Source organism: Ostrea edulis, chromosome 9 (genome assembly GCF_947568905.1).
Source record: "Ostrea edulis chromosome 9, xbOstEdul1.1, whole genome shotgun sequence".
Taxonomy (NCBI): Eukaryota; Metazoa; Mollusca; class Bivalvia; order Ostreida; family Ostreidae; genus Ostrea; species Ostrea edulis.
The window spans coordinates 20,509,387-20,535,070 of NC_079172.1; the positions used below are offsets into that span (position 1 = coordinate 20,509,387).

Below are 25,684 nucleotides of genomic sequence, written 5' to 3' on the forward strand. Positions count from 1 at the left end.
GGGGGGGTTGAGAGAGATGTGCGCGTTGATAAAAGTACGTCTAAGTGAAATATGTGCGAGTGATAGAGTTGCCGGAGTTGATAGAAGTACGAGTGTTGATAGGGTTAGTGTTTGGATGAGGTGGCTGTGTTGATAAAGGTACGAGTGTTGATAGGGTTAGTGTATGGATGAGGTACATGTACCTGTGTTGATAGAAGTACGAGTGTTGATAGGGTTAGTGTATGGATGAGGTAGCTGTGTTGTGTGGATGGTGCGTTATGGAGATAAAGTTGTGTGTGGATGGTAGAACTTGTGGTGATAGAGTTGTGTGTGGATGGTAGAACTTGTGGTGATAGAGTTGTGTGTGGATGGTAGAACTTGTGGTGATAGTGTTGTGTGTGGATGGTAGAACTTGTGGTGATAGTGTTGTGTGTGGATGGTAGAACTTGTGGTGATAGTGTTGTGTGTGGATGGTAGAACTTGTGGTGATAATGTTGTGTGTGGATGGTAGAACTTGTGGTGATAGAGTTGTGTGTGGATGGTAGAACTTGTGATTATAGAATTGTGTGTGGATGGTACGTTTTTGTGATAGAATTGTGTGTGGATGATATAACTTGTGGTGATAGTGTTGTGTGTGGATGGTAGAACTTGTGGTGATAGAGTTGTGTGTGGATGGTAGAACTTGTGGTGATAGTGTTGTGTGTGGATGGTAGAACTTGTAGTGATAGTGTTGTGTGTGGATGGTAGAACTTGTGGTGATAGTGTTGTGTGTGGATGGTAGAACTTGTGGTGATAATGTTGTGTGTGGATGGTAGAACTTGTGGTGATAGAGTTGTGTGTGGATGGTAGAACTTGTGATTATAGAGTTGTGTGTGGATGGTAAGTTTTTGTGATAGAATTGTGTGTGGATGATATAACTTGTGGTGATAGTGTTGTGTGTGGATGGTAGAACTTGTGATTATAGAGTTGTGTGTGGATGGTGCGTTATGGAGATAGAGTTGTGTGTGGATGGTAGAACTTGTGGTGATAGTGTTGTGTGTGGATGGTAGAACTTGTGATTATAAAGTTGTGTGTGGATGGTGCGTTTTGGTGATAGAATTGTGTATGGATGGTAGAAGTTGTGTGTAGGTGGTAGAACTTGTGATTATAAAGTTGTGTGTGGATGGTGCGTTATGGAGATAGTGTTGTGTGTGGATGGTAGAACTTGTGGTGATAGTGTTGTGTGTGGATGGTAGAACTTGTGGTGATAGAGTTGTGTGTGGATGGTACGTTTTGGTGATAAAGTTGTGTGTAGATGGTTGGACGTTGTACTTGAGGAAGTAATAAAGGGAATACCGGGAGATTGAATAAAAAAACAGAACGAAATGCAGAACGATGTCTAAGTAAAAGTGGATCTCGCTCTGGCAGTTAGGAAATGTTTGTTACACGATGAGGAAGGAAGTTAGGCCAAATCTAAAGGAGAACAATGTGTACTACTCCCCCTAATTGTTAATACGGAGATAAATGTGAATGATACTACATACATGTATATTGTTGGTATCATACACGCCATAACGGATGTGCTTAATGGGAGATAATGGTATCTAACCGAGATTGTTTATGCGCGTTAAGAATAGATTGCTTGCTTGTTTTGATGTTTTCCGCCACACTCAACAATTTTTCAGTTATCTGGTGGCGCCCATTTTTTATTGGTGGAAGAGAGAACTCAGATACAATGTACCTGGAAAGAGACCACCGACCTTCCGAAAGTAAACTGGGACACTTTCTCACTTACCTGCGCGAGCGGGATTCGAATCGTTAAGAATAGAAGAAAATATTTATACTATTACTGGATGTTATGCACCACCAACATAATCCATTCAGCAAAAAATGAATAGAATTCACTATCATTTATTCTAAATTTCGTTGTATAGGAGTTCTCTCTCTCTCTCTCTCTCTCTCTCTCTCTCTCTCTCTCTCTCTCTCTCTCTCGGTGTGTGTGTACATTAATGAAAACAGATGGGAAAATGTTGATTCGTAAAAGAGAGTTTACAAAAATGTTATCTTTTACAAATCTTTTTTGGTAACAATGTGGATGTTATTGAAAATATTTATGACAGCATAATTTGGATTAAAATTAATCAAACTCTGTTTTTTGCTTGTTGTTACATTCCGCCTGAAAATAGTAAGTTTTACAGTGATAATGATATCGATTTGTTTGAGAGTCTTGTAAGCTCTGTGACTCTCATGAAAACCAAAATTTAAACGAAAGTTTTAGTGAAAATGTACAGGCTGCTGTTTTTGAAGAATTAGATGTACCTATATCATTTGATGAAATAAAAAATTGTATGAAGAGGCTGAAAAGTAATAAATGTTGTGGTTTAATATAGTTTTTGATAGTGGTTATTTTCCAGCGTTATGGTCAGAAGGACACATCTTACCTATTTATAAGAAAGGTGCTTGTAAAGATCCGAATAATTATAGAGGAATAACCCTTATAAGTTGTCTTGGTAAGCTATTCACTTCAGTGATAAATCAAAGAACTGAGATCAAAATATATAAAAAGATATTATTATAAAAGACCAAGTACTTTCAAACTGGTTCTTTTACTAAGTGTTCAAAATGTCAAAGAATTGACTAATTTAGGTAAATACTTGTATTTAGCATGTTTAAAAAGAGATGCTTAATTTAGCTTTTGTTCTATTTATGTATACTCTCCTGTGTGATGTCTTTATATACCATATTTATGTTATTCTGTTTCTGATGAGCCGTTTGGCTCAAGGATAATAAAGAACTTGAACAAAAATGTATAAAATCGAACTAATAAGCATTATAACATTCATTAAATTTAAAATTTATTACATTTGTACATAACAAGTGGCTGACTGAGATGTATGCAAAGGAATACAACCAACATAATTAAAACGTTTGATATAAATGAAAGAAATTCGTTTACAAAAAATGAAAGAAATTCGTTTAAAACAAATTAATGATTTCCTTACAATGGATTAAATCGTTTATATATTCGAATACTGTTATACTGTACGAAATCAAATATGTTTTATAAAGTTTTGAAATTTTAAATAACTAATTAAAAAAGTTTAAAAGGGTCTTCAATGGGTTTCTTTCTTTGTCTACCCTGTATATCCATGAGGTAATTATCTACCGTAAAGACCACAGTTCATTTGTAATTTCTTTTATTTATCCAGGTACCGACTAGCTCCCGAATTCCCATTTCCGACTGGAATCGACGACTGTTTTGCAGCTACACGATACGTTCAGAGGAACACCGAAAGTCTTAATTTAGATTCCGAAAAACTTATTCTAATGGGTAAGATTCACTGTCTAAAATATTATTCGCAAGTAAAATATTCTCAACAGCCTATGTGGGTTATGTCGACGTGAGAATTCTAAATTCAAAATTTCGAGTAAATTAATTCAAACTTGTTTAAGAATTGGTGTTCTGTTTGGAAAAATATATTAAGCAAATTCATAAATTATAACATTTGAACTAGTTCCAAGTATCATATTTCCGCTTCCTAAATCATAGCATAATGAAAATATTGCGGAAAATAAGTAGGACAGACTGACTGTACAGAGGGACGGACGGACAGACAAAGAGGAAGTCTATAGTCCCCTTCATTTCACCGCTAGGGGACTAATAAACATCTCATTACACATGCACTAGTGTAAACATAATGCAACGTACACCCATTGAAAATAAGCACTACATGTATATCAATGAAATGTTCAATTTCATTTTCCCATTTTGTTTATTGCTAAAAAAAACCCAACCTTGCATAAAATGAAGAAACACAAGAGTTGATATGAACATATTTTATTGTATAAATTACAAAGGGATTGGTTTTAAGTTCTAGCAACTTAGAAAACACAAGAGTTATATGGAAGAATCCCTGTAGTCAGCTGATTAACATTTCCAGTAATATCATCTTTTCAGGAGATAGTGCTGGTGGATGTATGACAATGAATATGCTGATCAGAATGATTACTGAAGCCGAACACGGTCTCCCGAAATTCAAAATACAGGTTGCAATTTACCCTTTTGTGCAAGCCTTGAATTTTGCGACACCCTCGTATCAGCTTTTCGTCGATGACAATGCACCCACTTTGCAATATTCTTCAATGACCATGAAATTTCTCATCACATATGCTCTCGGTAACGTAAAGCTCAATGAATCTGAAATACGAAAACTCCTAGAAAATGCTCATTGGACAGATGAAATAAGAAACTCGAAGTTACCAAACCTTGTCAGCAGTGATGTACTACCACCAAATATAGAGAGACCAAAAGTATGGAAACAGTTATCCAAAAACACCGATTCTGCTTTGGCACAAAAATTCAATGGCATATTTCTTGATGTGAGGTACTCTCCACTCTTCGCTGATGACAGTATTCTTCAAAAAATGCCGAAAACGTACATCTTGTCGGCTGGTCTAGATTCAATTCGTGACGACGCATTTTTCCTTGAAGACAGACTGCGGAAACTGAATGTTGACGTCACGCACCGTCACTGGGCCTCAATGGACCATCCATTTTTGTGCTTTGATTTTTACGACAACTCGTTGAAAGCGCTGGAGGAAATAGTCGATTATCTAGACAAAAGCTTGTAGTTCTGAAAAACAACTTCATCCTCATAATTGATTTATCAAATATTAAGTGACAGTGACGTAATCAAAGACGTTCATGCAATGTTACAATGATTTCAGTGTTTCGTCTTTACCATTTCAAGCAGATTACTTAGAGTATCCATTAAATAAACTTGCCACTCATATCTGTATATATGAATAATTATAATCTTTATAGGAGGCATTCCATTTGAGACTATTCCTGCTAATGTGGAAAGAATTCATTAAGGTTATGTGTGTTGTCTAACCCAGTTTATATAATAAGGTTTATTTTCAAATAAAGCAATTTATGTTAAAATTTTGTAATTTTATTTGCTTGATGTTGGTATGTTTTGTATTCTTTAAGTCATTTACAAAACATTGAATATTTAAACTTGGAATAAAGAGTCCCCCCATTTTTCTCTTTGCGATCCGTTTTTATCGGTCCATAATTCTTGTCAAAGCCCTCATCTGTCTCAGCCAATCAGATTGCCGCGCAAGGCATCTAATTTACATAATCCTTTGTTTACTCGGAGTGCGGCAACGCCATTTTTTTTTTTTTACAGCATATAAGTATGAAATAAAACAGAAACCCTGATAATGTCGCTATTTATGTGTAGAGTAAATTTATAATTTTTGAGATGAATTGTAATATCTCATTTAATATTACAACCTGTCATTAGGTTGAATGCTGTCTGGTGTGTTTCATACCAATTATTAGGCCGTTCTATATATACTAATTTTGACTACGGATTACACTGAAGTTGGTCATTTTTCAACGCATTATGCAACTATTGATCAAAACCTGTCAAAATTCCAATTGCTAGCCTTCTATCCCCCCCTCTGTTAATCATATCTATTATATGAATATAAGGGCCCCATTGGAAATAAGCTAATCTAATCTTTTATGGGTTATCCTTAGTTTATTATATCATCAAGTCATGTAATCCATTCCTTAACTGTTACAACTGCATACTGCTATAAATTATGCCAGGTGTCAATTTGATATTTTAAATTTATAATCATGACATTCTGTGATATTCTATATTTGAATAAAATGAAATAAAAGACTCCATTTACCTGATTTTAAAGAGCTTGTCTACGAGAAAACCATGCAAATATATAAAAATGAAGGAAATGGTGGTCATCAATATCATTTCTAATCATTTATATCATTTGAGTATATAGTTGGAATAATTATAATTTGAGGTCAATTTATTGATAGGTCGTTTCTATTTTTAGTAACAGCGCATTCTGTATTTACACGTGGATTAGTCTTTGAACACAAGAAAAATCCTTAAATATTAGGGTTTTATTTTTTCAAAAATGCAAATCAATTCTGAAGACTTATGAAAAAAAATTAATGGATTTTTTTTTATGATATTTCCATGTAAACCACTTAGGGAGAAATCATGTTTGACATCATAAGTGTCCATATAGAGATTACATGGAGCCTGTAATTTGGCATTGTGCCAAACTTTTTCATTTTCTTGTTATATGGTCAATTTTGAAATAGGTGTTGCTGCAAAAGTAACGCTTAAATTTCTTTAAAAGTGTATAATATTTAAATATCAAATCCTTGTCTGTAAAATATAAAAAAATCGTATTTTGGACTTTTGGCCGTTCATTTGCAATTAAAATTTAAAAACTGACAAAAATGAATATTTTTAAGCATTTAAAATTATCTTTTAAAGGATTAAAGATTTAAAATTTGTGATATTAGATGCATAAATTGTTTGGAAATTTAAGTTTATTTATAGATTTATCATTTTCTAATAAATGAATCCCAGTAATCTACTATTTTATATGAAAAAGGGGGTTCTTTTAATGAAATAGACCTGTTGCTGGAATTACCTCCCCTTTGATGCACTCTTCATGCGTAGAAGGTACAAAACGATAGCAATATTATGGAATGCTATGATTCCAACTTGAAATGGGATTTGAGAATTTGTACATCATGTTTATGTGATATCAGTGAAAGACATAACAGTATCTGTGAATGTAATCCAGAAATTTCTAAATATTGGTATGGTTTAAAAAGTATCTGGTACTTCGTCCTGTTATACTGCAAACTAGTACTAGTGGCCATGCATTTTGTCATTGAAGAATTGAAAGCGTTCTTTCCTTGATAATTCATGCATTAATTGAGAATACTTAGATGTTATGTGGAGGAAATCAAAGAAAGTATGCATTATACTCAGTCCAGATGGAGCATGTGAGGATCTAGTGCACCCCCCCCCCCCTATGAATTTGCAAAATGTATTTACCATCATGGTTGATGAAAAAATTAGTTATTGGTTTACATATATGCACTAAGTAATGAGGACAGGACAAAATAACAAAAGTGTGAAATAAAAATGCATAATGTGTTCTCAATTAAGAATGTATACTGTAACAGTTTGCTCGGTATCATTCTTTCTTCTTCAGTGATCAATGTAACAATATGACACACTTGATGCTTAATCATAGGTTACGATTCAACATGCAAACATTTACACCTTTCTCTATTTTACCAACAACAAAGATAGAGATGAGAAATTGATCGGGAAAAAATTTGGAAAAATCATTTATCTGACAGGGAAACCGAAGATTATTTCGATCAGGTCTCTTTAGCTAAATCACCTCCCCCCCCCTCTACTTTTTAATGGCTATCAATAAACAACTGAAATGGAAGCTTGAACTGATGAATTAAATCCTTGGATCCACCCCCCCTTATTATCATTATCAAGGATTTTGAGCTTTGGGATGTGTTAAACTAATTTTTAGGGAGGTTGGGGGTTCTATAAAAAATTTGCACCCACACCCTCCGCCCTGGTGATGAGTGCCAACTACGGGACCTCTCCACCTACACTGTACATGTTTAGACAGGACAGACTATATACCGGTCGGGTCAGGTATAAACAATACATTTCATTACAAATTATATTTCCAATTATTACAAGCGAACTTCTTTACTTTTGTGCGAATTCGGACATTATTAATATCTGACTTTCATCTTCGGTGCAATTTATGTGATAACTGTCAGTTAGTATTTAAGCTATATTTCATATGTACGTGTAACGGTCTTGGTGTTGATGCAAAGAATATTTCTGTATTTAGATATAGTCAACATTATTGATTATTTTATGATTTTAACAAGATCATTCACTATCTAAGAGCATTTTACCATTAACCCCCCCCCTCTCTCCTCTCAATATAATGTTTATAATTATTAATTTCCAGTATTGAATATGGCTGTTTCGAATCCTTTCGCATGGATTTAGAATGTAGAATAATACGCTACATGTAAGAATAAAAAACAAAAGAAAGACAAGAAAAGAACATGCACATTCTTTTTAGCTCACTGGGACGACTACCAAAACAAAGGTCTCTTCATGAGGCATCTATATGTAAAATATCAAAGCCTTTCCCTATTGGTTCAAAAGACATAGCCCAGATTGAAGTTTTAAAAAAAATAGGTCAAGGTCACAAGGTCAAAAGTCTTGGTACCACATCAAAGGTCTCTTCATGGGGAATCAATAAGGGAAATATCAAAACCCTATCCCCCTTGGTTTAGAAGATATAACCCAAGTTCCCCAGTGTTATTATCAATAAAAAACGCATTGTTGAATGGCTCTGTTTATTCAACGTTCAATATTGTGACTCTCATACAACTTTTCAAAAGTTACATTGCTGTCTGGCTTAGTATTTGCGATTGACTTTGATTATTTCAGAATGTTTTCAATAACCACTTAGATTTTAAAAATAGATTTATTCTTATTGTATCCATAGGAAAAGCAAATCTATGAAGAAATATGATCCAATTGCTTGTGGTATATTTAAGTCTCTGCGGGACTCTAAATAAAGAATTTATTATATATACCATAATATAAATTGGCATGAAATTTTTTTTTTAAAAATTGCATTTTGAAAGTACACATATATCAATTTTGTTAAATTACAACTATTCAAACGATGCATATTAGTTTTTTAAAAACGTAATTTTTTTCAAATTTTGCAATCTGTCACCATGGCAACCAGGACCCATAGCAACAAAAATGATTGATACATACTTCTGGTCATCTGATGTGAAATCATAAAGTTATATAAGACTTAATAAGATAACAAGGACCATGCATGGCAAACAGGTTTAGGTGGCTACCAGAATAAAAGCTCTACAAGCAGGAAAAAATGCCCAACTTTGAAGTATTAATATATTTACTATAATCGAGAGTCCATAGACAAATTTTTGATATATCATAAATATACTTCTCCTCTATAAGATGAAAGTAATTTTGAATAAATCAAAGCGTTACTTTTTGACTACTAGTTGATTCAAAAGTTATCATTTTCTGCAATTTATCAAAATCTGGAATGGTGCCAAATTTGTGACCTTTGCGCACTTAAACGGAAGTAAAATTTTAGAGTCCCACTAAACAATATGAATATACATATTTATGAACATAAAACATTTATGGATACTGTATTCATAATTACCGCCACTGTCTATAAATACCACCTATTATTTTTGGTACTTGCGCATGCGCAACTTGGTAGCGTCACTCGCCATTTTATATTCGATGTTTACAATTGTGTTTGGAAGATTTTAGTATTATTTTGATGTTTTAACGGATGCTTTATACCTGATACCATACGACCAATATTATATTATCCCGGGATATTAATTACGACGCATTTGAGGTAAATCAACTCTCTTCTTTGCGGTAATTCGACTTTTTATCAGTTCGTGCAAATCTACGACGACTCTATTTGGGCATCTTGTGTACAGCTACACGTCGTGTGCATTGTTACCCCAAAATTGGAACATTTTCCAAGCAAGGTGAGAATCTGTCTTGATTTGGAGGTGCGTCACTTTAACCTTAAAGCCAATCTAAGACATTATTAATGACATACACATGTAGTGTCAGGCCCTGGTTGTTTATCAACATTGTGTAGGTCACGTGGTATAGTACAATGACTATTTTGTGCATCGGTGATTCTCATGTTAGGAGATTTGGTGCATTTATTGGCAACAGGAGAGCTTCTTCGGAGCTATTTGACATTGTAAACCTTCCACAAGTAGATTTCTTCGGTATCAGTGGGGGCGCCGTGGATTAGGCATATCAAAGCTGAAGGTAACTACAGCCTTGATAGGTGGCGGAAGATACCCCATCTTTGACACTTTTTGTATATACAATTTGCCAAAGTATCTGCTCTTATAACTTGAGGTTTTTCCTAGTCATAATATTGTATTTATGATTTTTTATATTGTAGTTTTTAGGATTGTGGCATTTTTGTAATGTTTTATTAGTCACAATTCCTTAGCATGAATTGCAGTATTGTGTTCTTAGTTTATTATTTTTCAACTGTTTTATATGATTTTTTGGTGTAATACTTTGTCATTTATTAGTTAATAAATGACCATTCTAATTCCTCAAACTGTGTTATGTGTTTAATTGTGTCAAACAGAGCACCACCCTACCAGTTATCCATAAATACATATTTATGAACATAAAACATTTATGGATACTGTATTCATAATTACCGCCACTGTCTATAAATACCACCTATTATTTTTGGTACTTGCGCATGCGCAACTTGGTAGCGTCACTCGCCATTTTATATTCGATGTTTACAATTGTGTTTGGAAGATTTTACCACCACCCACCCCACCTCCTAGCGGAAGATACCCCTTCTTTGACACTTTTTGTATATACAATTTGCCAAAGTATCTGCGGAAGATTACCCCATCTTTGACACTTTTTGTATATACAATTTGCCAAAGTATCTGCTCTTATAACTTGAGGTTTTTCCTAGTCATAATATTGTATTTATGATTTTTTATATTGTAGTTTTTAGGATTGTGGCATTTTTGTAATGTTTTATTAATCACAATTCCTTAGCATGAATTGCAGTATTGTGTTCTTAGTTTATTATTTTTCAACTGTTTTATATGATTTTTTGGTGTAATACTTTGTCATTTATTAGTTAATAAATGACCATTCTAATTCCTCAAACTGTGTTATGTGTTTAATTGTGTCAAACAGAGCACCACCCTACCAGTTATCCATAAATGTATATCCAGTTGTTTTATAAACTGTGTCAATTTTTAAAAGTCCATTTTCAATAACCTGTTAGAATTTTTAAATAAAAAAGGTAAAATATACATAATTTTACCCTTTTTTCAGAACAAAAGTGCTATTTTTAGTAACATGGCTGTAAATCCCTATCCAGTGACTACATCCCCGAAAAAAATATGCCACAGTATTTGATATTGATGTACTTTATTACACTCAAAATATGTTGTTGATCCGACAACCTTGCTTCCATCACATTTTGCATGGTTTTCTCGTAGACAAGCTCTTAAGATATAGGGCTTACTGCGGGTGTGACAGGTTCACAGGGGATGCTTACTCCTAGGCACCTGATACCATCTCTGGTGTGTTCACGGGTCCGTATTTTTCGTACTATTAATTTCGTATTCTTTATGGGAAGTATGAAATTGATCACTTTGGTACTTTCACAATTTCATACTAGGATGACAGTGCGGAAATTGTTCTGACGTCATGCAATTATATAGTATTCCCGCGCGATCTCCCCAAGTCTCCCTCGAAAATTGTACGGAGCCCTTGCGATAGTTGTATGAGGACCTTTCAATGTCCCACAAGACTACATTCTGAGGGCGCTTCATTTTTTGCCCGAACGTCTTTAAAATACCTCGCGCTTGCTATTCGATCAGCGAAATGTTGAAATGGTGCAATGCAAGACATGTGCCCAGAATATGCATAACTTCAAACAAAACAATATCGTAGAGACCATGGAATCCCGTAAGAAAATCCATCACCACACAGCAAGGTAGACACGGCCAAATGACGGGCTCTTTAGTAGGAGCATCACACGTCAAATGTCAACTAGGCTTCAGAGTAAAAAATGTGTTAAACTTTACGAATTCGTAGTATTGAAAACGTGCCCATTTATGGTGATTACTCAATGACTTATCGTATGTAAATGGTAACGTTTGACATTCTTTTCAACCTAGCTTTAAGTGTCATATCTACTGAAAGAACATTCTAAACTTTAAACCATCATGATGAAACGCAGCAGATTCAGAGATAGACTTGAGCGAATACAATTGTATTGGATTTCAATTGAAAACGATATTTCTTAACTAGCCTGTTTTCGTATTCTTTCATGACATAGCCTGTGCAAAAATTTTCACATGAGAACACACCGGTCACATCCAACGTGAACCCTATATCTTTAGCATCTGTAGTCAAACTTAGTATGTAAAGAACGGCCTGATAATTAGTGTGACACGTCCGTCAACATGACAGATTAGATCGTTATAACGACCTTAACGATCTGATAATTAGTGTGACACGTCCGACAACATGACAGATTAGATCATTATAACGACCTTAACATTTCCGAAATCCCGATTTTAAACGCGACTGTTGAAACCCCTGTAACATCAACTTGTGTGTCAGTAGCCTGCCTCGATTAAAAAAGTGATCATGCGCAGAACATGCTTTTGTGTATCGAATCAATTGAGGGACATAAACATCATATGTAGGTGATAATAGATTAAAGGGAAGTTATCAATGGAGAAACTGAAGTCACTCTAGTAAAGGCATAAAGTTGAGCTCTTAATGAGGCTTTTACATCTATGTTCTATAAAATATCCAATAACGAAGCGGATGTAGAAGATTGTTGTGTTTTTTATTTTGAATTCATTGGGATATATCGAATAGACATTAAGTATATTTTTTAACAGATAGAACGTTGTCAATATATCTAAATGTTGAGTTGAAGGCCACACCAATATATTTTTTTCCTCTCATGCAAAAGCCTTTGAATAAGTTCTGCCTCGTGTGAATATGAGAATAGGTGAGCAGGATTTGACCCAACCTCTTTAAGGAGCTACTTTACATCGTCATTAATTATGGCCGACTTCCTTTTAAAACATGGATGAAAATATAAATATCAGCAATATTTGTCTATTCATTTAAAAAATCATCGCCTAGCTGAGTAGCTCAGTAAGATAGCACGTCGACTGCTAAACTGTAGAACAGAGGTGGGGCCAGGTGTTTAAGAGGAGTAAGCATCCCCTGTCGACCGGTCATGATCCCTGTATCTCGATCAGGTAAACGGAGTAGTAATCCGTAGTCAACAGCATTTTACCCAATGATACGACCGTAAAAACAGAGGTCCAGTTTTGCGACTGGTGTTGACACTCACTGCTACAGTCCTGAGCATTAAGTATAGGTCTAAATTTGTGGTACTTCACTTACAGCTGGTGACATCTCACTATGAATTATAACTTACCGCAGGAACCTAAAACAAAGAATTAACCTAACCAATCCTTATACTGTGATGTTTGAAATCAACTTTTTTTTTTTTTAAAAAAATTCGTAAACTTGATTGGGTTATTCATTTTTATTTCGTCACATAACAATTAGATATACCATTCAATATAATTGTCAAGAAGTTTCTTGCGATATCATTATAGTACACACCGCGTAAGAGCGTGGTCTGTTCTGATATGGGTTTTGAAACTATACATGCGTTTATGCGGAATTAATGTTTTCGTTTCTGCGGGATTGATGTGGATGTATTCTTCAGAATATTTCCAAAATTAATGTAATGCGTACTTAATTTGGAATGTAAGCTATTGTTTATATTTGACTTCGATTTGTATAATCTTTAGATTCAAGACTATTTGTGCGGATTCACATAGCGAGTGATATATTCAATTGGTCTTGAGGTGATTATGGGAGTTGGATCCAGACAAGTGAAATCTAAAAACAATATAAACATGCATGTACATATATGCCTTTTAAAATCGTGATCTTTTTGCGTAAAATTGTTTAAACTAACTAATTTTGCTTACTATAGCAATTACGATATCTTAATTAAAGTATGACTTCACAATTAACTCTTCGTCCTGGAGTAATGAACAAAATGCATATACATGTAGTCAATGTGGTCCGATCTAAAAGCAACAACAAAAACAAACAAACAAACAACAATATGATTTCATTTACTTTCTGTCCTGATAGTTCTTGTAGGTACTATGGCACACACTTTCTGTCCTGATAGTTCTTGTAGGTGCTTATCTAGCAAAGGTATAATCATGTCTTTAGCTTACAAATAAATGTTAAATCAAATTGCACGGTCTTCAAAGCGAAAATTACTACAGTACTTCCTTACACAATTTATATCACAGACTGATTCACGTCTACACAGACGCCGATAACAACCCTAAGTATGTTTTGTTCTTCACGAACGATGGATAACAGATGCAAAGAGAGCCACCACCCCTACAGCCGCTCCGATAAAAAGAGAAAATCCGCTCTCTGGGGCTTCATCATTTGAGATTTCTATCTCACCATCTTTAAATACTACGCCATCGTCCATTAGCATATCTGAATGTGGTTCAATATTTTGAGGAACTTCCGCTGTTTTAGTGCAGTTAGGAAAAAGCCGCGTACTTTCGCTTGAAAATGAATTGTTTTCATTCTTTATAAAATGTTGCGATGTCACCGGAATGCGTATTTCATTGCCATGACGTACAATGAGTGCATTACCATAATCAACATTATGGTCATCATTCTGTCCGTGTCTGTTTCCGCTACATGCATCATCAGTTTCCTCCATTGACATCGGTTGTGTATTTCCCAAAGTAACGCCTGGTGCACTTTTAACCAGCCTTTCTGTTTCTGAAGGCACACAAGAGCCATTTGTACAGGAAGTTAACTCCAAAGGTCCTTTGTTTGAAATCCGCGATTGGATGCAAAGTTCAGATTTTCCCGAACAACTTTCTGGACGGGCAATTGTTGTCACCTCGTCAACAGATGGTCCTCGCACGTGTTTTCTAGAACGATCCTCAATGGATTTGATTGAGTCAGGCCATTCTAAATGGCGAAATTCTTTAATTTGACTCAATTCTTCCAAAACATCATTTCTTTCAATTTTTTGAAGTGCAGTTACGAGTTTTCTGAGATTGAAATCTGGATTCTTGGCAAGGTCGTCTAACAATTTCCGAACATAACTTCCCTCTCTATTCATGTATGTCTCCAGTCTTTGAACTTGCTCCAAAGTATAATCTGAAAATTAATTTAAAAAGTTTTCACTTAAAAGTTAAAGCATTGTAAAATTGTCTTTAAAATTGACACATTCCTCAGTGTAAACAAAACTAATTGGATTGTAATCTTCAATTAAATGTGCTGTAAACAAATCTAGCTGGGCTGTAGATAAACTTAACTATGCTGTAAATAAACCTTTAAAAGCCTAAATGTGCTGTAAACAAACCTAATTCTGCTGCTAAGACCTTCCAATAAGAATCTACGTCCAGTCTCATAAGAATTTGAACACTTCTGAAAGGCAATTTTCTAAGAGGAGTGGTCCAGCCAACCTTCACACTACTTTCTGTAAAATAAATTAATTTGCTTATTTCTATTACAAGATTTGATCAATTAAACACTCTAAGTGAAAGGTTTATGGGGGCATCCATTATTTCCCAGCATGCATATGTGCTCTGACGTAGATGAGACACATTGCTGTTGGAGATTGTGTCACAGTTATAGCAGAAGAAGATTACGGATTCAAATTAGAATTGAATAACGAACAGTGATCAATCTCATAACTTATAAAACGAATACAAAATAGCAGCTCCCAGGTATTGAAAAGATTCGTTGATCTCTTTGAAATATCTCCCTACTGAAGAAAGCTACATCTTAATGATTTTCTGTATTCATTATATACATCAAAATGACAAATTCAAACCCTCTGTCACATTTTCATGTTATCTTCCTTTAAGTATTAAACTGTCATGAGGTATTTGGTATTATTTACGATTAATTTGAGTTTTCTATTCAGAAGAATTTCAATATTGTTTCCCACTTTGCTATAATTTATCCTCACATGCTAACCCGTATGAGTCTCGTATTCCGATTCTTCCAAAGAGTCCGCTAGATCTTCCATTCCCACTGACGGGTGTCGTAAAGCTGCCGTAAACAGTTCCCACCATTTATCCTTTCTTGGCAAGTCGTCTAGCAGCAACATATTTGCTGCCGACCGGCCCTCTTGAGTTAATCGACAGCATATCTTCTCCTGTTAAAGAACACATTGTGTTATGCCCTTAATTAGGAAAGACATCAATTCAACCTCCACAATAAACTTAAACAACCATTTGTATACAAAGATAAAAAAGAAAGGAATGAAAAAGGTTCATGACCTACAACGATCACCCGAGTCACGTGGCTCATGGAGGAGTGATGACGTAAAGTTCGAGACAATAAAAGCGTTATTCTCACGGATCACCTCGGTTGATTCCATCTAGATGTAGGGTACCGGAATCTTCCGAAGTTTGCCGAATGACAGGAGTGATGACGTGCAAGTCGGCCACAATAAGACCGTTGATTGCTTGATTGTATATTGTTTAACGTCCCTCTCGAGAATATTTCACTCATATGGAGACGTCACCACTGCTGGTGAAGGGCTGCAAAATTTAGGTCTATACTCGGCGCTTATGACCATTGAGCAGAGAGGGATCTTTATCGTGCCACACCTGCTGTGACACGGGACCTCGGTTTTTGTGGTCTCCTCCGAAGTCGCCTCTTACGACAAGTAAGGGGTAATGATGACCTATTCTTACCCGGATCCCCACGGGAATTTTTTATTTTACAGGAGTGATGACAACAAAATTGGCTAGCAAACGCACGATTTATATAGGACAGAGGGCAGCAAAAATCGACAGCAAACTCACGAATTATAGGGGACAACAACAAGAGGCCCAGGGGCCTTATAGGTCACCTGAGTATCATGTAACAACCTTCCAATGTTTGAATTAGGTTTGTGTTTAAATATAAGAATTTTACTTTTGGATGGAAGAAACATTGAATAGCTATGTGGTCATGAAGTACATGTGTCATTTTTATGTTCAATCAATAATCCTTTTTAAAAAACCTAGGTCTGAGACATCATAAAGAAAAGGGTTATTTACTCCTTAGATAAAACCAATATAAGAAGATTTTCAAAGAATTTCTACATTTTCACTATATGACCAATAGAGCCCCACCCTAACACAAGAACCCCTGCCCCAGGGGCCATGAATTTCACAATTTTGGTAGAGGGCTCAACGCTCATTATAATTATGCCCACAGTTTGGCTTCTTGATGTCCAGGAGTAAAGAAGAAGATTTTTTAAAATTACACTCATTTTGATGGTTTTTGCCCCACCCCTCAGGCCCCAGGGGGCCAGGGACTACGAATTTCACAATTTTTGTTCCCCTCCACCCACAGATGCTATATGCCAAAATTGGTTGAAATTGGTTCAGGGGTTTCAGAGAAGAAGCTGAAAATGTTCAAATGTTAACGCACGACGAACGACGACGGACAAAAACAGATAGCAATAGGTCACCTGAATGAATTCAGGTGACTTAAAAATCGAAAAACGACTGCACGGGAGCCATGCGGGCTATGTATGATTTCCGTGTGAGACTTGTACACTACACGGTATTCGAACAATCTGCACACAGCCACCGTACGGATTTGTCGCGGAAAAAAAATGAAATAATTTTTTTTCAAGTTTGAATATCCATGCTTATCAAAATGCAAATGCGACCTATCTAAATCAATAGACTGACATTTCCCATAGCCTGAAAGATTTATATTTTGTAAGTCAAATTTCCTAAGTAAAAGTGCCACACCTGCTGTGACACGGGACCTTGGGTTTTGCGGTCTCATCGGAAGGACTACCCCCATTTAGTCGCTTCTTACGACAAGCAAGTAGTACTGAGGACCTATTCTAACCCGGATCCCCACGGAGCATAGGCCTAAATTTTGCAGCCCTTTACTGGCACTGGTGACGCCACCATATGAGTAAAAAAAATTCTCGAGCAAGACGTTAAACAATATACAACCAACCAACCACATATGCATCTTAATAAAAAAAAAAGGAGATCAAGTAACATTCTTGGAAATATCAGTAAATGTCGAAGCCACTCTCTACGATTTTTACGCATATCTAAACAAATACGACGTAAAAAAAAAAAAAAAAAAAAAAAACACCGCCAAAAAATATCCAGAAATATAACCATCTTAACTTGATGATATACTGACATAAAAAGGTTCCACACCTTTGACTGCTTTGAAAGACATGGAAGGTGGGGTAGTAACTCGTTAGGGGCCAATCGGTCGATCAGCTGCGGATAATTGCTTTGTAAAATCCTTCTACGGCGATCATCTATGGACATGAATGACATGTTAGTTTCCTAAATCCAAAATACAAGGAGTGGAGACTTATGATCAATTCCTCGCTAAATCTGTAAAAAGAGACAAGAGACAATGTAATAACAATTACTATGAATACACAAGGCATAGTTGATATTGATTTATTGAATGAATAATTGTCATCAGACTTTGTTAAAATTGTCATCAGACTGTGTTGTAATTGTAATCAGACTGTGTTGTAATTGTAATTAGACTGTGTTGTAATTGTCATCAGACTGTGTTGTAATTGTAATCAGACTGAGTTGTAATTGTCATCAGACTGTGTTGTAATTGTAATTAGACTGTGTTGTAATTGTCATCAGACTGTGTTGTAATTGTCATCAGACTGTGTTGTAATTGTCATCAGACTGTGTTGTAATTGTAATCAGACTGTGTTGTAATTGTCATCAGACTGTGTTGTAATTGTAATCAGACTGAGTTGTAATTGTCATCAGACTGTGTTGTAATTGTAATCAGACTGTGTTGTAATTGTCATCAGACTGTGTTGTAATTGTAATCAGACTGTGTTGTAATTGTCATCAGACTGTTGTAATTGTCATCAGACTGTGTTGTAATTGTCATCAGACTGTGTTGTAATTGTAATCAGACTGTTGTAATTGTCATCAGACTGTGTTGTAATTGTAATCAGACTGTGTTGTAATTGTCATCAGACTGTGTTGTAATTGTAATCAGACTGTGTTGTAATTGTCATCAGACTGTGTTGTAATTGTAATCAGACTGTGTTGTAATTGTCATCAGACTGTGTTGTAATTGTCATCAGACTGTGTTGTAATTGTCATCAGACTGTTGTAATTGTCATCAGACTGTGTTGTAATTGTAATCAGACTGTGTTGTAATTGTAATCAGACTGTGTTGTAATTGTCATCAGACTGTGTTGTAATTGTAATCAGACTGTGTTGTAATTGTCATCAGACTGTTGTAATTGTCATCAGACTGTGTTGTAATTGTCATCAGACTGTGTTGTAATTGTAATCAGACTGTGTTGTAATTGTAAGCAGACTGTGTTGTAATTGTCATCAGACTGTGTTGTAATTGTCATCAGACTGTGTTGTAATTGTAATCAGACTGTGTTGTAATTGTCATCAGACTGTGTTGTAATTGTAATCAGACTGTGTTGTAATTGTCATCAGACTGTTGTAATTGTAATCAGACTGTGTTGTAATTGTCATCAGACTGTGTTGTAATTGTAATCAGACTGTGTTGTAATTGTCATCAGACTGTGTTGTAATTGTCATCAGACTGTGTTGTAATTGTAATCAGACTGTGTTGTAATTGTAATCAGACTGTGTTGTAATTGTAATCAGACTCTGTTGTAATTGTAAGCAGACTGTGTTGTAATTGTCATCAGACTGTGTTGTAATTGTAATCAGACTGTGTTGTAATTGTAATCAGACTGTGTTGTAATTGTAATCAGACTGTTGTAATTGTCATCAGACTGTGTTGTAATTGTCATCAGACTGTGTTGTAATTGTAATCAGACTGTGTTGTAATTGTAATCAGACTGTGTTGTAATTGTAATCAGACTGTGTTGTAATTGTCATCAGACTGTGTTGTAATTGTCATCAGACTGTGTTTTAATTGTAATCAGACTGTATTGTAATTGTAATCAGACTGTGTTGTAATTGTAATCAGACTGTGTTGTAATTGTAATCAGACTGTTGTAATTGTAATCAGACTGTGTTTTAATTGTCATCAGACTGTGTTGTAATTGTAATCAGACTGAGTTGTAATTGTCATCAGACTGTGTTGTAATTGTAATCAGACTGTGTTGTAATTGTCATCAGACTGTGTTGTAATTGTCATCAGACTGTGTTGTAATTGTAATCAGACTGTGTTGTAATTGTCATCAGACTGTGTTGTAATTGTAATCAGACTGTGTTGTAATTGTCATCAGACTGTTGTAATTGTCATCAGACTGTGTTGTAATTGTCATCAGACTGTGTTGTAATTGTCATCAGACTGTGTTGTAATTGTAAGCAGACTGTGTTGTAATTGTCATCAGACTGTGTTGTAATTGTCATCAGACTGTGTTGTAATTGTAATCAGACTGTGTTGTAATTGTCATCAGACTGTGTTGTAATTGTAATCAGACTGTGTTGTAATTGTAATCAGACTGTGTTGTAATTGTAATCAGACTGTGTTGTAATTGTCATCAGACTGTTGTAATTGTCATCAGACTGTGTTGTAATTGTCATCAGACTGTGTTGTAATTGTCATCAGACTGTGTTGTAATTGTAATCAGACTGTGTTGTAATTGTAATCAGACTGTGTTGTAATTGTCATCAGACTGTGTTGTAATTGTCATCAGATTGTGTTGTAATTGTCATCAGACTGTGTTTTAATTGTAATCAGACTGTATTGTAATTGTCATCAGACTGTGTTGTAATTGTAATCAGACTGTGTTGTAATTGTAATCAGACTGTTGTAATTGTCATCAGACTGTGTTGTAATTGTCATCAGACTGTGTTGTAATTGTCATCAGACTGTGTTGTAATTGTAATCAGACTGTGTTGTAATTGTAATTAGATTGTGTTGTAATTGTAATCAGACTGTGTTGTAATTGTAATTAGACTATGTTGTAATTGTCATCAGACTGTTGTGTGAAATATTCTCGAGAGGGACGTTAAACAATATTCAATCAATCAACCATAGCCTCGGGGGGCCATGATTTGAACAAAAATGAAACCACTATAAGGCAGAAAGCTTTCAAGTAAATTTCCACTTTTCTGGCCCAGAGATTCTCGTGAAGAACATTTTTATAAGCTTTTCCTATAAACAGCATAATTTTGCATTTAAAACTTACATGTTTTATTGTAGGCCCACCCTACCCTCGCCTGGAGGCCATTATCAGCGCATACTTGATATCTATTCTATACCAGTAAGCTTACCATTCAAATAAGATAGACGTTTTTGCAAATATTTAAATACACTGTACATATTTAGTGACACAATGCGTCTACACAATTTCATGAAATGAAAATGGCTGAAATAGCGTCAAACCACAATCAATCGATGGATGTTTTTCAAGTTTCACGCTCTTTGATCCTTTGACGAAAAAAAAAAAAAAAAAAAAATCGTAGAAATAGGAATATTTTTAAGGCATAGACTGGTTTTATAGTTGAAACCAGAAAATAATTTACTTATGCAAGCAGAGTACTTCGACCGTTTAAAAATCATTACAACTGTCTTTAGTCAAGGGACACCGTGAGAAGTTAGTGCTGAAGCTGAAGTCATCCGAACGCTGAAACATGGTGACCTAGGCTTGACCGTTTGACCTAATGTATGTTTGGTTTGAACATATTTTATTGCATATATAATATACAACAGGTTTGAACACAAGTTCTTACAACTTACGAGGTTCTCGCCTTAGATTAATTGATAACAATTGTCATTTATAAAACATATGTATTGATAAAATAAATGCATGTACATGTAGCATAAAGTGAATTACTATCATGAGAATCTGCCTGAATCAAGTATAAATTTGTGAACAGCATTAAAAATTTTGCTGTTAGTTTCATAACCCAAATTGTCACTGCCCCAAAGTAAAATCCGTGTATCAATAATAGATAATTCTTGTATTTGAAAAAGTTCGTTAAACATAACATTTCTTACTACTGAAAATCTTTTACAAACAAAGAAAAAATTATATGCATCTTCTCTAATACCACAATGACAGTTAGGAGAATTGACAATGTTTTTTCGGTGTAAATCATAGTTAAGCAAACAATTATGTCTTAATTTAGTATGAATTATATTTACTATTCTTTTGCCAAGAATGTATGTATTACAGTATAATGTCGCCCTTCAGTCATACGAAGATTCCGCGCGTGTCTGAAAACACAAGCAAACAGAAAAAATCAAACAAACGGTCTGGAAAATACATGTACATCCGTTATAAATAGGAAGGGGGCGGGGTGTATTAGGGAGATATGCATACAAAATACAAGAAATTACACTCGATAATTTTAATATGTAGACTTTTTGTTTGTTATCAGCTTTTGTAGTTTTGTTGTAGTGTTAGTTTCCTATTCTAATTAGTTTCCTTTTCTATGTAAATATTCTATCGTCCTGAGGCAGGACAGGTCGTTCCGAAAATTTGACAATTCACTGTTCGTGTCGTAGATGATTTTTAGTGCTTTATATATTGTCAAATTTACGGACGACCTGTCCCTTCCTCAGGACGATATAATATTGTCACGGGTGGTTTTATTACGTAATAAAAAAAACCAAGCAAACTATTAATCAATTTACTTTCTTTTTATCTCGGCGGAATTAATCTACAATGAAGAGTATTCCGTTAATAATCAATAATAAACCAAATTTGATAAAAGGTACAGCATACACGTATAAATAGATTATCATGATTGTTAATTTCCTATGGAATTACGTTTAAGAAGTTCTATAAATAAATTTTAACCAACGTCCGTCGTTTCTATGTACAAGTTTCGATTATCGCGCTTCTTGTGTGAATATATTCACGCTGGAGAAAGTATTCACACTCTCGCTAATGCGAAATAAATTATCAGCGTGTCGTGTACTTAAATTCTAGAGTTCACTGAGAGGGGTGGGTCAAAGTTCATATTCACAGAATTTTAATTACCTAAAGGACTTTAAAATTGAGGAAATGATAACATTAAATATAGAAAAAAGAGGAAGTGTGTACATAAAATTCGTGATGAATAATCGTACCTTGATTGTAAAAATCCTCCATTCACAAATACACCAATTGTGTCTTATCGCTGTTTACTCCTTCCTGACGGGGAAATAATCTACCTTGTACTAACAATAGGAAACGGAAAGTGGGATTTTAAAAATCTATAAATAGATAGTGACATGAATGTCAACAAAACCCACACTTGAGAGCCAGGAGTGGATCAAAAACTGGCGTAGAATTTAAAAAAAAAAATGTACGGGGCTCGCAAGCGATGATCTATTGAAGAGTACACCTCCTGCAAACTTTTCCTGTGATTTTGACATGAAGTTTGTTTACTGTACAACACAAGCATGTTTATATAGAAATAATTGTTACATGTATATAGAAACATTGGTCGGTGTATTGTTACACGTAATCTTATATAATGTTCACAAATTTAGAGGAAATGTCACATCTTTTCTTTGACTCAAGAGTTTCCTTCATTTAAAAAAATACTCATTTTAACCATGGTTCATAATGAGAAGTTTTATAGTGCAAAATTTAATAATTAATGGACGCACACACAAGGGCTACATATTGTAAGTCGTTTTGGGCCCGAACTCTGTACGTGATATCATAAATTAAAAGGGGTCCAACTCTGACCCAGATAAAGAAAAACTACCCACTCGCTTCAAATGCCTTAAAAATCAGAAAATAGGCGCGATATGCCTGATTTGCTGGTCTCCTTGAATAGATTTATGTTTTAGCTACATGCATGCCAAATTTCAAGCCACTGGTTCTTAAAATAACGGAGATATATACGTCATCTTTCTCTCGATTTCACGAGTTTATTTTTACTATGACATTTACCGGTCCAGGTCACCGGGTGTTTTCTCGCCTATGACAGCAGCGAAATTGACTTTCGGACTTATCAATTAAAATTTCACATCAAATATACGGACTTAGCCGCTGTAGATGTACATTATTTAATCTGATTTCTGTGTTTACATGGCCGACATTGTCATGGGTTCTTAAAACCACAGAAATACATCTATATCTACCTACACTAAATATATTATATGTACAGTCAAATAAATACCACATACAGCACAAAACCGTCAGAGGAAGTGCAAATTCATTATTGCGCCAAACAGAATGTTCTTCAGCCCAATTCTAAATTCCCATTTCTTTCAAAAATCACTGTTATTTTCTTGAGAGGTACTTGTGGTTTCAGAAAGCCTTTGGACCGCATGCTCTGACCAGGATGAAATCTACTACACATATTGCAAATAAGTTTGTTATGTCAACCATGATTCTACTCGGAAACTGACTGAAAAGTTGATATTCCGGGCAATTTTAGGGTGATTCTACAAAATGTGTCACTCTGAATTTTAAGTGCAACCTATTATTTATAAACGTTATGATACTAAACAATTAATAAGATATAATTTCATTAAAAGTTATTGAAAGGCTTTTCTATTAAATATGGAATTATAATATTTTTATGATAAATGTACGACAGACAGATGGCTAAGAACTGTAAAATATATTTATGCACGTCTAACATCGTGATTCGTGTCTGGAGAGGGATGCATGGAGAGAGTCCCTGAGACACTCTTCACGAGAGGAAGTATCGACAGACTAATACAATCACTATGTACCCTGGCTTCACAATATGTATATGGTCGGTTACCGAAAATATGACGGCTAAATTGTTTATAGGTCTGACGGGCCAGACAGATAGACAAACAAATGAGGGAATTTCAATCATATATCAGTGGAACTTGACTGCCAAAGGGCATTGATCACAAATGTGTATTAGATACACTCGTGTTCTGATTGAGATATGAATTATAAATATGAAAGGCAACATTTTGGAATCTTCAGGGCAGTTTATAATTAGCTGTTCTATAGCTACCAATCAATTCTAACGCACGTTTACAGCACATTTTTTAACGCAGTGTTCATCCTTCATAGTTTAGTTATTGCCTCATTGATTTGGGTTTGGACCTATTGAATTGAGCAGTGTATGTACGGTGCAATAACCATATAAAACGCGATTGAATGATGACGATATTGTGTAATTTTATTCGATAAATTTTGTTAACATATTTCTAAAGTACAGTTTGTCTTAAGTTTGGCCTGAATCAAAGGTAGATGAATGAAATTATTTCAAAGCAATCTGTGCATAGAAAATACAATTATTTCAACATTAATTAATATTTTTTTTCACGGAAAGTTGCGTGTTTTTATTTTTAACCTTTTGTTCCAAAGTACTGTATGGGCACCATATTTCACCCTTGTTGGGCTGAGTCGTCTAAATATACATGTTCTATTCTGTCCCGTGTCCCGGTATGCATTATCACGATAAATAACACTTCAAACCGTCTACATTCGTATTACATCTATACGTGTGACACCTTACCTAAAATAAGCTTTCCTGATCACCTGTTGTCCGGCGTCAGTCTGTCCGTAAACGTTACACATTGTCAATTTCTCTAGAATCACAGGGCCATTTTAACCAAAGCCATAAAGTATCCTCGGGTGAAGGAAATTAAATAATGTTCAAGAAAAGGGTAGCACCCTTTTCAAAGGGGAGGTAATTAAGAAATAGTGAAAACATGGTGACAATTTTTAGAATCTTTTTTTTATAATTTTCTTTTCAATGGTCCTTTGCATCGGTACGCTGGTATAGGAGACTTTTTTGTTTGTCTTATTCCCGCTTTCTGGTCTGTCCCGATATTTTCCCAGAGAGCTACAGACCTGCTGTTACATATTAGTCTGATTACGTTATTGATCGTCTGGCTGATACTAGCACACAAACTTTCATATGGATAACAATAACTAATAAAAAAAAAATGCATGAAAATTGCGCAGACACCTACTCATGATGTGATACAATAACCCCTGAGGTCACTCAGGGTCAATATTTTTATAACATGAAATATTTTAATGCTCCCACCCTTGTAAACAACTACATGTATGTATAAACACCCTGCCTTAATAATTCATTTAAGGATACAGTATTGTTTTGATTAGTTGCAATATGTATTTATTACAGGTGCGTAAAGGAAGGGGGGGGGGTCTGCCCTCCTTTTTTTATTTAACGTTTATTACTCGTGATTTTTTTTATTTATTGATTGACAACAACCCCCTTATTTCTTATGGTAGTATATTAGTATGAATATAGTGA

At 35.0% G+C, this 25,684-nt stretch overlaps 2 protein-coding genes across 6 annotated transcripts in view; one reads left to right on the plus strand and one right to left on the minus strand.

Annotated features, from left to right (window-relative positions):
• Positions 1 to 4,903, plus strand: part of LOC125657698 (arylacetamide deacetylase-like) — a 13,528-nt gene extending 8,625 nt beyond the window's left edge. For both annotated transcript variants that reach the window (XM_048888432.2, XM_056148802.1), the window contains 2 exons: positions 3,168 to 3,289; positions 3,917 to 4,903. In XM_048888432.2, coding sequence (XP_048744389.2) covers positions 3,168 to 3,289; positions 3,917 to 4,590 — 796 coding nt within the window. In that variant the 3' untranslated portion in view covers positions 4,591 to 4,903. The remainder of the gene's footprint in view (positions 1 to 3,167; positions 3,290 to 3,916) is intronic.
• Positions 4,904 to 12,984: 8,081 nt separating this feature from the next.
• LOC125657700 (uncharacterized) lies at positions 12,985 to 22,662 on the minus strand. 4 transcript variants are annotated; one of them, XM_048888435.2, is made up of 5 exons: positions 22,548 to 22,662; positions 17,702 to 17,887; positions 15,495 to 15,675; positions 14,875 to 14,991; positions 12,985 to 14,669 (listed from the first exon to the last, which is right to left on the minus strand). In XM_048888435.2, the coding sequence occupies exons 2-5, from the start codon at positions 17,825 to 17,827 to the stop codon at positions 13,843 to 13,845; spliced, it is 1,251 nt and encodes a 416-aa protein (XP_048744392.2). In that variant the 5' UTR covers positions 17,828 to 17,887; positions 22,548 to 22,662; the 3' UTR covers positions 12,985 to 13,842. The 4 variants fall into 4 exon arrangements, with proteins under 4 accessions (XP_048744392.2, XP_048744393.2, XP_048744394.2 ...); XM_048888436.2 differs by having other exon boundaries at positions 17,685 to 17,887; positions 22,548 to 22,659; XM_048888437.2 differs by lacking the exons at positions 17,702 to 17,887; positions 22,548 to 22,662 and adding an exon at positions 15,804 to 17,503.
• Between the last annotated feature and the right edge of the window lie 3,022 nt (positions 22,663 to 25,684).